Below are 14,634 nucleotides of genomic sequence, written 5' to 3'. Positions count from 1 at the left end.
TGTCCTATTTGAGCCACTTATCTGAGACCTTGTCTTAATGGAAGATGCTCGACTAATACACATGTTGCGACTGTTAGGAGACTGCTGCGATATCCGTAAGTAGGCTCTGCGTGGATAATGGCGGGCTCCGTATAGTCAGATATTCGGTGCGACTGTTAGAAGACTGTTGCGATATCCGTATGCAGGCTCCACGTGGATAATGGCGGCTCCGTCAGTCTGATCTTCAGAGCTTGTTCTCAGCAGTCATCTCACTGCTGTCTTTGGCAATTATTCACTGAGCTTGTTCTCAGCAGTCGTTTCACTATACTGTCCTCATACACGTTAGCACGGTGTGTAATCTGACATGTAGCTAAACCTTTTTGTCCTCTGAGAGAAAAGAGACTGTTCCGCTTTAAGGTTCTCTTTATTGCTCGTAGACTGACAGGAAAGGTGAAACTACAGAATAAGGCCTCTTTCACACGACCGTTTTTTTTTTCCGTTTTGCGGGCCGTTTTTTGCGGTCCGTATACAGAACCATTCATTTCAATGGTTCCGCTAAAAAAACGGAATGTACTCCGTGTGCATTCCGTTTCCGTATTTCCGTTTTTCCGTTCCGTTTAAAGATAGAACATGTCCTATATTTGGCCGCAAATCACGTTCCGTGGCTCCATTAAAGTCTATGGGTCCGCAAAAAAACGGAATGCATACGGAAATGCATCCGTATGTCTTCCGTATCCGTTCCGTTTTTTGCGGAACTATCTATTGAAAATGTTATGCCCAGCCCAATTTTTAATATGAAATTACTGTATACTGTATTTGCCATACGGAAAAACGGAACGGAACAACGGAACGGAAACGGAACCACAACGGAAGCAAAAAACGGAACAACGGATCCGTGAAAAACGGACCGCAAAACACTGAAATGGACATACTGTCGTGTGAAAGAGGCCTTAAACAGTAGTATTTTAGAACATAAATACCATGGTATATGGCATAAAACACAGATTAACCTGCTATACATTCAGTATATAATATAATACAATGATAGTAATGAGCTATCAATACAAGAAACATAATACAATGCAGTAAATGACACATAGATAGTGCTCTTACCGACTATGCTCAAAAACAGGCTGAATAACAGATGATGTGACAGGAAAACCAGTGAGAGAGCATGATTGCTGAGACATAAGATGGTGGCTGTTTGCTGTACCAGCACAAGACTAGCAAGAACCAGGAACTACCCACAATGCACTGGGACTCCCATAATGCATAGAGAAAAACAGGCTGGGTGAAATACCTAAACTCATCAATAGATGGTGCTGTTACGACACAATGTAATACAAATGAATTACAACAGTTAAAATGCCATGTCAACTGATAAAGAGACAGAAACAACTGGAACTGAATCTGGGGACAGAACAACTTACTTGAATCTGTTAGGCCCTGATGTAAAACACATACTGGCTGTGCACATGCGGACAAGATTAGGCATTTTTTATTATAGTGCCGGCGATGTTCGGTCCGCAAATTGCGGAATGCACATTTCCAGTGTCCGTGTTTTTTGCGTATCCGCAATTTGCGGATCCGCAGAACACTTACGGACGTGTGAATGGACTCTTAGGGTCCATTCACATGTCCGCAATTTCGTTCCGCATTTTGCGGAACAGAATTCCGGACCCATTCATTTCTATCGATGTCCACGGATCCGCAAAAACACACAAGGACGTGTGAATGGACCCTTAGAAGTAGTGGAGGAAAATCAGGAGTGGGTGAAGTAAGATCCTCTCGGTTTGCTCTGTATAGTGCCTCAAGCCTACTCTGATCTGCCATTGTTGTACATGCAGCTCTAGCGATGGATGCAGGAAAGTCCGGGAAATACTGGTGAAATCTGCTCCTGGTGCGAGATAATGTGTCTTTTGTAGGTGTCTGGGATCTCAGGACAATTTTCTTTCAATGAGAGCTGTTTTTGTGGCTCTTAGACCCAAATGAGGAGGCAAAAAGTCAGAAAGCAAGAGTCTTCACTCAATGCGTCCACTCAGCACCATAGTCAGGACATACCCCATCCTTATCCGCTAATTTTTGTATAGATTAAAGTACTTTTTCTCCAGAATAAAGTAACAGATCGCTAATTGAAAGGTATTGTTACATTCATCTAAATCCTACAAGGTATTTATTACTGAATTTACTGGTCATAGACTACTGTTTAGGAATTCATGTTCTATGTATAAATGCAAGCTAAACAAACAAAAATGTGGATCCACTGGGATCCGTCTATCCATCCATGCAAACAGATGATTGTATTAATTTCTAAGTAATGGAACTGAACATTGCACAAATTCTCTCCTCAGGCTCTAATAGTTGACCATTTGGGCAAAAGACGTATTTTGTTGGCTGGGTATGCATCCGTGATTTTATCATTGGGGCTTCTGACGCTCACAATTTCACTGCAGGTAACTCTCTTATTATTGCTCCCACAAAATCACCAAAGAGACCCCAAATCAGTTTCTATTACCAGTGTTAACAGCAGTACAGCAATTGTGAATAGTGGACATTTATAAACTACCCATAAAATTAGTCATAAATACCTGATCTTTGGGAGCTCCACCTTTAGGACTCCCAGTGGCAAATTATTTGCTCCAAATACATCTCCAAATGTTTTTTTTTTTCTCCTGGACCTATGGTGCCCACTATGGTATCAGAGCCTTAGTCCACCAGAGGATATTCTGGTGTGCCAGTCCAATGCTGATCTTAAACCCCAGCCCCTTTCTGCTAAGCCCCACTCCCTTGTCAAGCATGTCAGAAAAAAGTGTGGAAACCCCTATATGTACCAAATAGTACCATTCTGCACCACTTTTTTTTTAGACAGCTTTTTGGTGCAGGCACATTAGTAAATCTGGGTCCACGTGAGCAGTGGCGTACAAAGAGAAGTAAGGGACCCATAGCAAGGATCAAACCAGGCCCCTCACACAGGACAGAAGGGTTTTGCCTAAACCATTTTCAATGACCCTTGGGCCATTTTTCCACTGCCTCATTTGCTAAAAGTTGTTCCTTAAGGCTGGGTTCAGACATGAGCGTCCTGACCTGAGCGCTGTGTATGAGCGATTCTACCGGCGTCTCACATACGCGGCTCCAGTAGTATGCGAACGCCCATTGTCGCGCGTTCCCGGAAGTCTATGTACGGGAACGCGCGACAAGACGCCCCAAAGTCGCTCATGTACTTTTTTGAGCGTCGGGAGTTTTACAGCGCGTTCGTACGCGCTGTAAAACGCCCAGGTGAGAACCATTCCCATAGGGAAGCATTGGTTCTTGCCTGTTGTGCGTTTTACAGCGCGTAGGAACGCGCTGTAAAACGCTCAGGTGTGAACCCAGCCTTAGGGGGTAGAGTCCTGACCAAGTATTCACCTCCAGTAGAAGAGGAGATAATCCCAACTAAGACTGGGCCCCCTCTTGCCCTGGGCCCCATAGCAGTCGCATGGTCTGCCACTATGGTAGTTACACCCCTGCTTGTGAGCAAAAAAGGTAGAAAAATGCCACAAAACCACAACAACAAAAACATCTGTAGTTATTCTTGCATTTTTGAATGTTAAACAAAAAAAACATCAAAGCCAAATTCATATGAGCAAGGAACCTAAAAACTTAGGGAGAGATTTATCAAACGGGTGTAAAGTAGAACTGGCTTAGTTGCCCATAGCAACCAATCAGATTCCACCTTTCATTTTTCACAGTTTATTTGGAAATTGAAAAGTGGAATCTGATTTGTTGCAATGGGCAACTAAGCCAGTTCTACTTTACACCCGTTTGATAAATCTCCCCTTTAATTTTTCATGAAGCTGTGTGAAGTGCTCATGCATTACATAACAATGAAGAGACTTACAATGACTAGTTATTTCCCTGGCCGACATAAAACATCTGGGAACTAAAATTACAAGTAATGCAAATGTATGTAATCCTTGTGTGAATTTTAGATTTTATCATAAACGTGTACTAAATCAAGTTTGTATTAGAATCATCGCTCCATGTAAATATACTATTTCTCATTAATACTCAGGACATGTTCTCCTGGATGCCATACTGCAGTGTAATCCTTCTCTTCATGTATACCCTATCATTTGGCATAGGAGCAAGTGAGTGATCACAGACTACGGTAGATTTGTTGAAATTTCTGCTACTGTCCCATAAATCTAAATGGGTCACCCACAAATCCATGTGCTTGATAAAATGCCTCCTTTCAGATAAATGGACCTGAATTTTAGTCACAGACATTTTTAAAACAAATCTGCCTTGTATGTACATATACCCTTTAGACTTTATTTATATGACTATATGAGACATTTTATATTTTCCCATATATTGAGCCAAAAAGTTGCTCAATTTGGTGCACCGACAGTAGTTTTTAAGAAAGTTTCTTTGACTATTACAAGAAGGGATGTGGCTTAACTGGAAAGGAGTATGGTCTAATATGCAACATTATATGCAACATTTTTTGGCATAAGTTAGACAACCAATAGTTGGTATATCCCTACAGCATATTTATCATCTAGCCTGTCTAAGTTTACTCCATCTAGAGCAGGCATGCTCAACCTACGGAAAGCGAAGCGCTAGTATAAACTCCCCCTTACTCTCTAGATTTATCCTCTAGAGCAGGCATGCTCAACCTGCAGCCCTCCAGCTGTTGTAAAACTACAACTCCCACAATGCCCTTCTGTAGACTGATATCTGCAGGCTGTTCGGGCATCCTGGGAGTTGTAGTTTCGCAACAGCTGGAGGGCTGCAGGTTGCGCATGCCTGCTCTAGAGGATAAATCTACAGAGTAAGGGGGAGTTTATACTAGCGCTTCGCTTTCCGTTATAGCATTCCATTCAAATATGATTAATATGAAAAATAACGGAATTGCTATAACGGAAAGCCAAATGGAACACTTTAAAAGCATTCAGTTTTAATCAGTCCTAATAGAGTTGAATAGACCAAAAAAAAAAACGATATCCAGCATTCCTTCGCGGTTCCGTTATTTTTGACGGAAACAAATGTCCTGTTTGCAGGACTTTTTTTTTTTTTTGGTCCAAAACAACGGAAACCAGATGCAATGCTGCTTTCCTTTTCTTTCTCTATTCAACTCTATTACGAAGGATTAAAACTGAATGCCTTAAACCTTAAAGTGTTCAATTTGGCTTTCCATGACAGCAATTTGGTTATTTTCCATTGCAATCTCAATTGAACGGAGTGCTATAACGAAAAGTGAAAAAGATAGTATGAATTCCCCCTTAATCTGCCCTATAACTTTTCTGTTGTCGTTTTTTTCAGTGGTATACGCATTTTTGTGAATTTTTTATATTTAAAATATACCTAAAACAAGACATTTTTTCAGGAATTTCTCAACTCCCAAAGGGTTTCCTATGAGGAAAATGCCTGTAAAAATGCCATATACAAAAGTGTGTTGTGTTTTGACAAAAACAACAAAAAATGCTAAAAAACTGTACAAATGCAATGCAAAAAACACTACACTTTGACATTTCATCATTTACTGTAGATATTAAATCAACCCTCCAGTTGAAGAAAAAATATTCTAATAAACTGGGGGCGTCAACAGAACACTTAGGCCTCTTTCACACGAGCGTGACGGATTAGGTCCGGATGCGTTCAGGGTGCGTTCAGTGAAACGCGCACTATTTTGCAAGCAAGTTCAGTCAGTTTTGTCTGCGGTTGCGTTCAGTTGTTCAGTTTTTACCGCGCGGGTTCAATGCGTTTTGATGCGTTTTTCACGAGCGTGATAAAAAACTGAAGGTTTACAAACATCTCTTAGCAACCATCAGTGAAAAACGCATCGCACCCACACTTGCTTGCGGATGCAATGCGTTTTTCCAGCAGCTCCATTCACTTCTATAGGGCCAGGGCTGCGTGAAAAACACAGAATATAGAACATGCTGCGATTTTCACGCAACGCAGAACTGATGCGTGAAAAACAACGCTCATGTACACAGACCCATTGAAATGAATGGGTCAGGATTCAGTGCAGGTGCTATGCGTTCACATCACGCATTGCACCCAAGTGTTCTGTAGATCCGCAAAAAATGGATCCACAAAAAGTACGGATGATGTCTGTGTGCATTCTGTATTTTGCAGAACAGAACAGCTGGCCGCTAATAGAATGGTACTATCCTTGTCTGTGATGCGGACAATAAGAGGACATGTTATATTTTTTAGCGGAACGGAATTATGGACATACGGAAACGGAAAACACACAGAGTAACTGCCGTTTTTTTTGCGGACCCATTGAAATTAATGGTACCGCATATGGTAGGCAAAAAAAACACGAAACGGACACGGAAAGAAATTACGTACGTGTGTATGAGCCCTTACGTGGTGACCTCCGTTTCATTTTTTCAGTTGCAGGCATGCCCATTTCCCTCCTCCTCGTCTGTCAACCACAATAGCCCCACTGCTTCTCAGGCTACCTGAGGAAAACTGTGCATTTGGTAGTCCAAGACACATCCTGCTTGTCCAGCCCTGTGCTTCCTGCTTGGCCAGTACTGCTGGCGTGAGCAGAGCTGGCCAATTGCAGGGCAACAGAACGTGTCTTGAACTACAAAATGTACAATGTGCATCATGTAGTCTGGTAAACTGTACAGCCATTTCAGGCAGATGAGGAGCAGAGGAATTGGTGATCTACACTGAAAAGGGGGTGACCATGTAAGTGTTATATGCCTTCCCCAGTTAATGTGAATTTTCTTTTTAAACAGAAGGGATGCATTAAAGAAACATCTACTTGCATGAAAAAAAAAGAGATAAAAACACACCACCCAAGAAAATGCAAAAACCACCCAAAAAAAAATTTACAAAATTTGGTGAGCCCAGCCTTCTAGGAAAGAGTGTTTCTTTGCTTGCCTTATGGTACAAAATATATGGTCCTGACATTAACTGTTCATACAGCAGTATGAATGAATCCTTAGTTCACTTCACTACTGCAGTATTTTGGATAATTATTTTCTTCAGAATTTGTAACCTGAAAACATACAGGAAAAAAAAAAAAGAATAAAACAGGAAAACAGCGAAAACAGAAAAGTGTTGGAAATCTGTAATAAAGAGTCGCAGCGCTCTACCTTGCCTGCATTTTCCTATACATTTGTATATCGCTGAAAAAGTGGCTCAGGGGCATCATAAATGTCATAAATTTTTCCAGTGCATGGGCCAACAGTGCACCACAACTGTGGTGTGATTCATGGGATTAGAAACAGAAACGTTTCCTATTTTTATGGCATTTGTAAAGGGGGTTTCAGACATAGTTGAGTTTTTTCACAAACAAGTCACTTTTTTTGGGGGGGGGGGGGTTTGCAGCAAAAAAAGTGATGTGGCCAAATGTTTGTACCCATTAATTGGCTTTGTGTAAAAGGTGCCAGCAATCACCTGATGAATGAGCCAGCTCTTGTTCTCCGGGTAATAGTATTTCAACCAGCACCTAAAATTATCGTTTCTGTGCAGCAGATTGGCCTGTGTAAACTGGGATCTGCTGCCCGACAATGAAACTGGATGGGGACAAGTGATTGCTGTAGCGATTGTTGCATGTAGCTCTCGTCACTCTCATCTCCCTGACGATCAGGCAATTATCAGGAATGTTTTGTCCGTTCCCGAAAATTGCCTGTTAAATTAGTCCGTGCAAAAGCACCATTAGTCAATAGGGAGTTATTAATTGCACTACAAAACGTATGTATTCTGCGCCTTTTTTGTTGCATTTTTGCATTGTTTCCTTTTTTGCCAGGTTTTTTTGCCACATGCTCTAGGACTGACTTTTGTGGTGAATGTTAAAATTGTTCAACTAAAAAATGCCACAAAAACACTTAAAAATAGCACATGAAATTCAAGGTGTTTTTACAAGCACAGAAAAATGGTCACAAAAAATATGTTTTGTGCGGATCCGTCATAATAATACAACCGTCTGCATACTTAACATAGCCAAGACGGATCCGTCTTGAACACCATTGAAAGTCAATGGAGGACGGACCCGTTTTCTACTGTGCCAGATTGTGTCAGTTTCATCAAACGGACACCAAAACGGATTGGAGACTGAACTGATGCAAACTGAGCGGATCCTTTTCCATTCAGAATGCATTAGAATGCAAACTGATCCATTTTGGACCGCTTGTGAGAGCCCTGGACGGATCTCACAAACGGAAAGCCAAAACGCCAGTGTGAAAGTAGCCTTAGTTGATTTACATACCATCATATATAAGGGCAAAGTATGTTAGTTTATTATCATATTGACATGACAGACTTTACCAACATAGCTGAAAACTTTATAAAGTTATACTTATCTGTCCTATATATAATTCTTACTTGTGGTCTACTTCTTTGCTATACTGAATTCAAACAGCCCCTCTCACTTTTCTATTGATATTCTTCCCAACAGACATGTTGTCATGTACGGTATGTATTGGTTCAATGTATACTTTCTTCTCTCAGGTGCTACCACCATACCTATCAGTCTGGAAATCTTTTCTCAAGAAGCTAGGGCTGCCGCAATGGTGATTGTAGGAGTATTGAATTGGCTGGGTCTGACTATCATTGGTATGGTCTTCCCCTTTGTGGTGGTAAGAAAGAACATTAAACAAAGCATTTTTGTTTTTCAATAACTGACTAATGCTGACCATACACATTATAGTATAGGTCAAGGTGAAGCTTTTAGAGACTGAGTGCCCAAACTGCAACCCAAAACCCACTTATTTATCACAAAGTGCCAACACGACAATTTACCCGGAATACTTCAGTCCAATACAGTATATCTTCCATGTACTTTATCATTTAGCTATAATAGCCTGCCTACATTCAGTGTGCTGTTCATAGTGCGCCCTGCGCTGATGAATGGCAGGAAAAGTCTAAGGCATATTGGTACACCATACACTTTTTCCAGGGTGCAGGTGCCCACAGAGAGGGCCATAGGTTCGCCACCACTGGTATAGGGGCTCCCTTTTTCCTGATGGCAGATGTGGGGAGAGAGTAGAATCAGGTAGTTGGATTTTGACATGCCAAAGATGTCTGGCATTAGCTTACTCCCTTCTCCCTATTCAGAACACATTCACACTCAACTGAGAGTTTATTTGTATCGGAGTTGGAAGTAGAGATGAGCAAATCGCTCAAAATTCTATTTGGGTTCAAATCAGGTACGAATCAATACTACCTGAATTAAAAGTGCTCCAATTGGCCTGAGAAAATACTAGGCTTATACTAGGAGTGACTCTCTCTTTTTCTCTCCCTTTCGCTCCAAAAATTGTAATGAATTGAATCACCAAAAATTCTGATTTGTATCCACCTTGAATATTTTAAAAATTTGGTTTGAATCTGATTAGTTTAGAAACAATTCACATTTGTGGTCGCGGCTACCTGTGTGACGAAGGCAACTAGAGACGTGACCATCAACCTGCCTAACTAACTAGATCTAAGCGGCTTGAACTGTGCCATAACCGCTGCGTAGGAGGGATGCCTAAAAGAGGGCATACCATGTAAGATGCAACATGAAAAAGAAGCGTGGGTTGGGAGGGTACACAGCACCGACGCTGAGCCCGGAGGGGAACACCTGTAAGGTGTCACCAAGGGTCGTGACTCCTTGGGAGCCGCATGCAGTTGCCCTGGGTTTGGTGTTGTGTCAACCGCAGCTGGGGGCACTTAGTGGTTTGCCTCAGGTGCGGTTGCCGCGGACAACAGGCATGCGTGCGGTTGCCCTTGGCAACGTGTGTTTGTGTGCACTTCCTTTGTCTGTTTGTTGTGCACGAGGTCATGTTTGTATGCACTTAGACACCTCCCTTCACTTGCGGTTGTCCGCAGCAACGTCTGGTGTTGTGTGCATGTGGTGGCAGTGTCTCGGCCTGCTGGCTGTTCTTCAGGACACGGTTGCCACGCATGCCGTTGCCGGCGGTAACAGGTGAGTGTGTTTGTGTGCTTTTCCCTTTGTGTGGCTTCACTACCTTCCCTGGTGTTGGAAGGGTTAACTCCCTTTCTGTGTGTGTGAGACACTGGGTGTGTCTGTGTGGGTGTGGCCTCTTAGGCCTATAAAGCCTCAGTGTTTGGCATGTGTCAGTGGGTTGCTTCAGCAGCCTCCTGTGTATATCATCTGCCAGTGGGGGCCACCCTTGTGGTCATAGGTTTATCTGTGAAGTTTATGTCTTGATGTTCAGTTGATGTTTTCCTTTGTCTCTGTTTATTTGCAACTACGGATGTCCTGGTTACCTGTGTGTTAGGTGTGCTGTGTCCTCTAGTTGTTCTGTGGACATTAGTTGTGCATGCATGGGTTCCAGTCAGCGTGGCTGTGACAGGTACATGTGGAACTAGTAGTTCGCCTGTCATTTCTGTATGTTGTATGTGTTTAAGTTGTTTAAAAAAAAAAAAAAAAACACATACAACATACAGAAATGACAGGCGAACTACTAGTTCCACACGTACCTGTCACAGCCACGCTGACTGGAACCCATGCATGCACAACTAATGTCCACAGAACAACTAGAGCAGTTTACCTCAGAATTGAAGTCTTCTTCTGTTTATCTTTCCAGGCCACTATGGAGCAGTTTTGTTTCCTCATCTTCCTCTTCATCACTGCTGTCTGTGGGACATTTCTTTACTTTTACCTACCTGAAACAAAAGGGAAATCCTGGATGCAGATAAAAGAGGATTTTAATAAGTACAACTTCAAAAACCAGCTGTGTATAAAAGACCAACCAAGTGTCAATGTTATATCTACCAGACTGTAACCCAAGAGAAGTTCATCACAAGACAGTTTTCTGCTTTTGATTAGTCAGCCTGAATCTAATGTAAAAGAAGCATACTTAGTTTTCTAATATGTTTATGGACGTATCTAACAATAAGCATGAATCCTTACATTTCACAGCACACATGTGACATCAACAAGACTGAATATTTTCATTTGTACGATGTCCTTTCATGAATGCTCAGTTACTACAAAAGAAGCAGCCTTGTTATATTTTTGGTTATAGCGTGACTCATATACTATGTGCTAATATCTAATATTATATACTGATACCATATATTATGCATGTGTATTGAAAAATTTGGTCTAAAAGTCTAAAAGGAAAAGTAGAATGTTTAACGCAAAAAATCTCAGTATGGCCAGTTTTATTGCAGCATTTTTGGTCCAGAAAACATGGTCTATGTGATTGCCACAGGTCTTAGGTATCTTGCATATGGCCATATTACTGTGGCAGTTTGCTTCTATGAATCTCAATAATTCAATAATCCAATATTTCCAATAACAATAAAGACAACCTGTCACCAAGAAAATGCAGTGCAATCTACAGGCATGGAGAGCTGAGCAGTTTTGCCCCCCTCGCGACCCCCCACCTCCCAACTTAAAAAAATAAATAAGAAAGGTACAATATCAATAAATCAGCAAGCCACACCTCTAACTCCTTCCAATACATAACTATACTTGTCCAATCCGATCCAGTGCCCACTGTCATTGGTAAATATTAGAGATGAGCGAACTTCATATTTTGAAGTTCGTGTTGGGGTATATACTGAATTGCATTATGGATTCCGTTACCACGGATCATAATGCAATTCCATGACGGAATGCATAACAGAATGCCTTTAGAGGCATTCCGTTTATAATTCCTTCATAATAGAAGTCTATGGCCTGCATAACGGATCCGTCCAGTTTCCGTTATGCAGGAGAGGACTCCAGCATAACTAAAACCGAACGGATCCGTCATGCTGGCCATAGACTTCTATTATGACGGAATGAATAACGGAATGCTTCTAAAGGCATTCCGTTATGCATTTCTTCATGGAATTGCATCATGGTCTGTGGTAAAGGAATCCATAACGCAATTCAGCATATACCCGAACATGAACTCTAGAGATGAGTGAATTTTTCAAAAATTAGATTCGCCAGTTCGCCAAATTTCTTTTAAAAAATTTGGTTCGATCCAAATATATTTGTGGCAAATTCTGTTGAAAAGCGTCTATTTCCTGGCTGCAGCGAGCCTTTATAGTGGTGTAGAACACTGTGCCTTGCAGTAACACACATGAGTCTGCTTTGGTAGTAAAATAATACTGTGAGTCCGTATGACATGCAGATGACATGCAGACTTATTTGGGCAGTCATGGGGCCAAAACTGACCAAATAACTCAAGTATGAACTCAGCCTTACAGGTCGATGTTAGCGCCAAGAAGAAGCGCACTCCTTTTATACCGTTGTCAGCTGATTCCACATAGATGTCTACAGAACCTGTACTATTAAACACTTATACAAGTAGAGCCCCTCGACAGAGTGGAGAGGGTGTCAGCAGTAGTGATGGACGAACATCGTCCGGGACGATGCACGAACGCAATCAAATGTTCGCGAACCGCAAGTTCGAGTCGGGCCCCATTCACTTTAATGGCAGGCGAACCTGGAGCCTAGAAAATTTTTATTTTAGGCCACGGGAGTACATTGCCCAAAAATTAGGCATTCACCTGAAAGAAAATATCAAGTGATTATGTGGCTGGAGGTATATTAAACGGTCATTGGATATGAATTTTACTGCAGGCCAGTACAAATAGATGTCAAATACATATGTTTAAAAGAACAAAAAATATAAAATTGGATTAAAAACATGGCTAACGAAATCCTCCCTCTTGAAAAAAAAAAAAAGATAATAGTTGAAATTCTATAACACGTGGTCGTGGTTTTACTGTTGGCGAGTTAGATTACAGGCCCCAAAAATTATGCATTCAACGTACATAAATGATCAAGTGATTATGTGGCCGGAGGTATATTAGACAGTCAATGGATATCAATTTTACAGTAGGCCTGTGGACTACAGGCCCCAAAAATTATTCATTCACCGTACAGAAAAGAACAATTGATAATGTGGCTGGAGGTATATTAGGCGGTCACCGTATAACAATTTTACTGTTGGCCAGTTAGATTACAGGCCCCAAAAATTTAGCATTCAACGTACATAAATGACGGTTGCTGCTACAACACGTGATGGCTTTGCAAACAGCAGGAACATCCCCAAGCATCCACGATGCTCAGAAAGCATTTCGTGCAGCAATCCCTGTGAAAGTGGCCACCAGGGAAAGGCTGCCCCCGGAGCAGTGGGCTGAGGTCGTTGCTCCTTTCCTGGCATCAGAGTCTCAGCGCGTGTACTTCGATTTACCGGACGATCAAGCTGCCGACTACCCAAAGGTAAAGGGGGAGATTTTGGCAAGACTGGGGGTGAATGTGCTGGTTCGGGCCCAGCGGGTGCATCAGTGGGAGTTCAACCCGGCTGAACCCGTGAGATCCCAGTATTATAACCTGCTCAACTTGTTGCATAAGTGGCTACAACCTGACGTGCTGAGCCCCACTGCTATGCTGGACCGGTTGCTAGCAGACAGGTTCTGGAGGGCTCTGGCACCCCCTCTCCAGCAATGGATTGGTCAGGTCTCTCCAGGTAATGCGCTGGAGATGGTTGACCTGGTGGAGCGCTATGAGGCTACCCGGAACTTACAGGGGGGTTCTTTTGGGAGGGGGGCACTCAAATCCCGTGTCCCTCCGCCCCGGACCCCGTGACTGGTGCCCACCAAACCTGCCTGAGATGAGGCCCCTGTGGACCCCGCTCCAATGGTCTGCTGGCGGTGTCGGGCGCCTGGCCATGTTCGAGCGGAATGTCCACAGCAGGGGGAACCCATGGACACGAACTATGGCTTCCGTCAATCATTGTATGCCAGGAAACTGTGTGCCGTGGGTGTTCCGGAGTCTCTGAACCACCTGTGCCAGATGGAGGTGGGAGACACTCCAGTGGAGGCTCTGTTGGACTCGGGGAGTCTGGTGACCCTGGTACGCTCCGCTGAGTATACTGGCCGAAAAGTAGGGGTCATGTGTATACATGGGGACTTAAAAGACTACCCTACTGCTATGCTGTCTCTGTCCACATTTTCTGGCAGGTGGACCTATGAGGTGGCTGTCGCAACCAACCTTCACTATGAACTTATAATAGGGAGAGACTTCCCGGGTTTCCCGGCACTGTGGCCAGCTACGAGAGTGACTGATACCCATGTGACAGGGGTAACCCTAAACCCTAGAAGAGTGGCCCAGCTCGGGGGGAGATCAGAACCCTGGGAACCTGAGTCCAAAGGGCCAGCGGTAGGGGAGACCGCCACTTCGGTGGAAGAGGGGGAAACAACCCCGCTAAGTGTAATGGTGGGAGACATGGAGGACTTGCCGCCGGGGCCTGAGCTGGCGGACCTTAATGTCTCCGGAGATAATTTTGGTACTGCACAACACCAGGATCCAACCTTATCCCAGGCCTGGGAAAATTTACTAATAATAGATGGCGAACCACAACAACCAGGGGCAGAGTCGGTGTTCCCCCGTTTTGTGGTTCATCAGGATACGTTGTATCGGGTAAATAAGCTGCGAGGTAAATCCATTGAACAGTTGGTGGTGCCCCAAGCTTATCACAAACTCGTGTTAGAGTTAGCCCACCAGCATGTTCTCTGGGTTATCAGGGAATGCAGAAAACACAGGACCGGATACTACAATGGTTTTACTGGCCCAGTGTGTTTAAAGAGGTAGACGAGTTCTGTAAGTCTTTCCCGACCTGTCAGGCAACTAGCCCCCAGCACCTTTTTCGCAGTCCCTTGGTGCCTCTCCCGATCATCGTGGTGCCGTTTGAGCGAATC

The 14,634-nt window shown here is 43.1% G+C and overlaps 1 protein-coding gene across 1 annotated transcript in view; it reads left to right on the top strand.

Moving 5' to 3' along the window:
• Positions 1 to 11,359, top strand: part of LOC122924432 (solute carrier family 2, facilitated glucose transporter member 5-like) — an 85,535-nt gene extending 74,176 nt beyond the window's left edge. Inside the window, exons 9-12 of the mRNA XM_044275528.1 lie at positions 2,331 to 2,432; positions 4,031 to 4,106; positions 8,437 to 8,564; positions 10,518 to 11,359. Coding sequence (XP_044131463.1) covers positions 2,331 to 2,432; positions 4,031 to 4,106; positions 8,437 to 8,564; positions 10,518 to 10,715 — 504 coding nt within the window. The 3' untranslated portion in view covers positions 10,716 to 11,359. The remainder of the gene's footprint in view (positions 1 to 2,330; positions 2,433 to 4,030; positions 4,107 to 8,436; positions 8,565 to 10,517) is intronic.
• The last annotated feature ends 3,275 nt before the right edge of the window (positions 11,360 to 14,634 follow it).

Source organism: Bufo gargarizans, chromosome 1 (assembly GCF_014858855.1).
Source record: "Bufo gargarizans isolate SCDJY-AF-19 chromosome 1, ASM1485885v1, whole genome shotgun sequence".
Taxonomy (NCBI): domain Eukaryota; kingdom Metazoa; phylum Chordata; class Amphibia; order Anura; family Bufonidae; genus Bufo; species Bufo gargarizans.
This window is presented reverse-complemented; position numbering and strand designations above follow the sequence as displayed.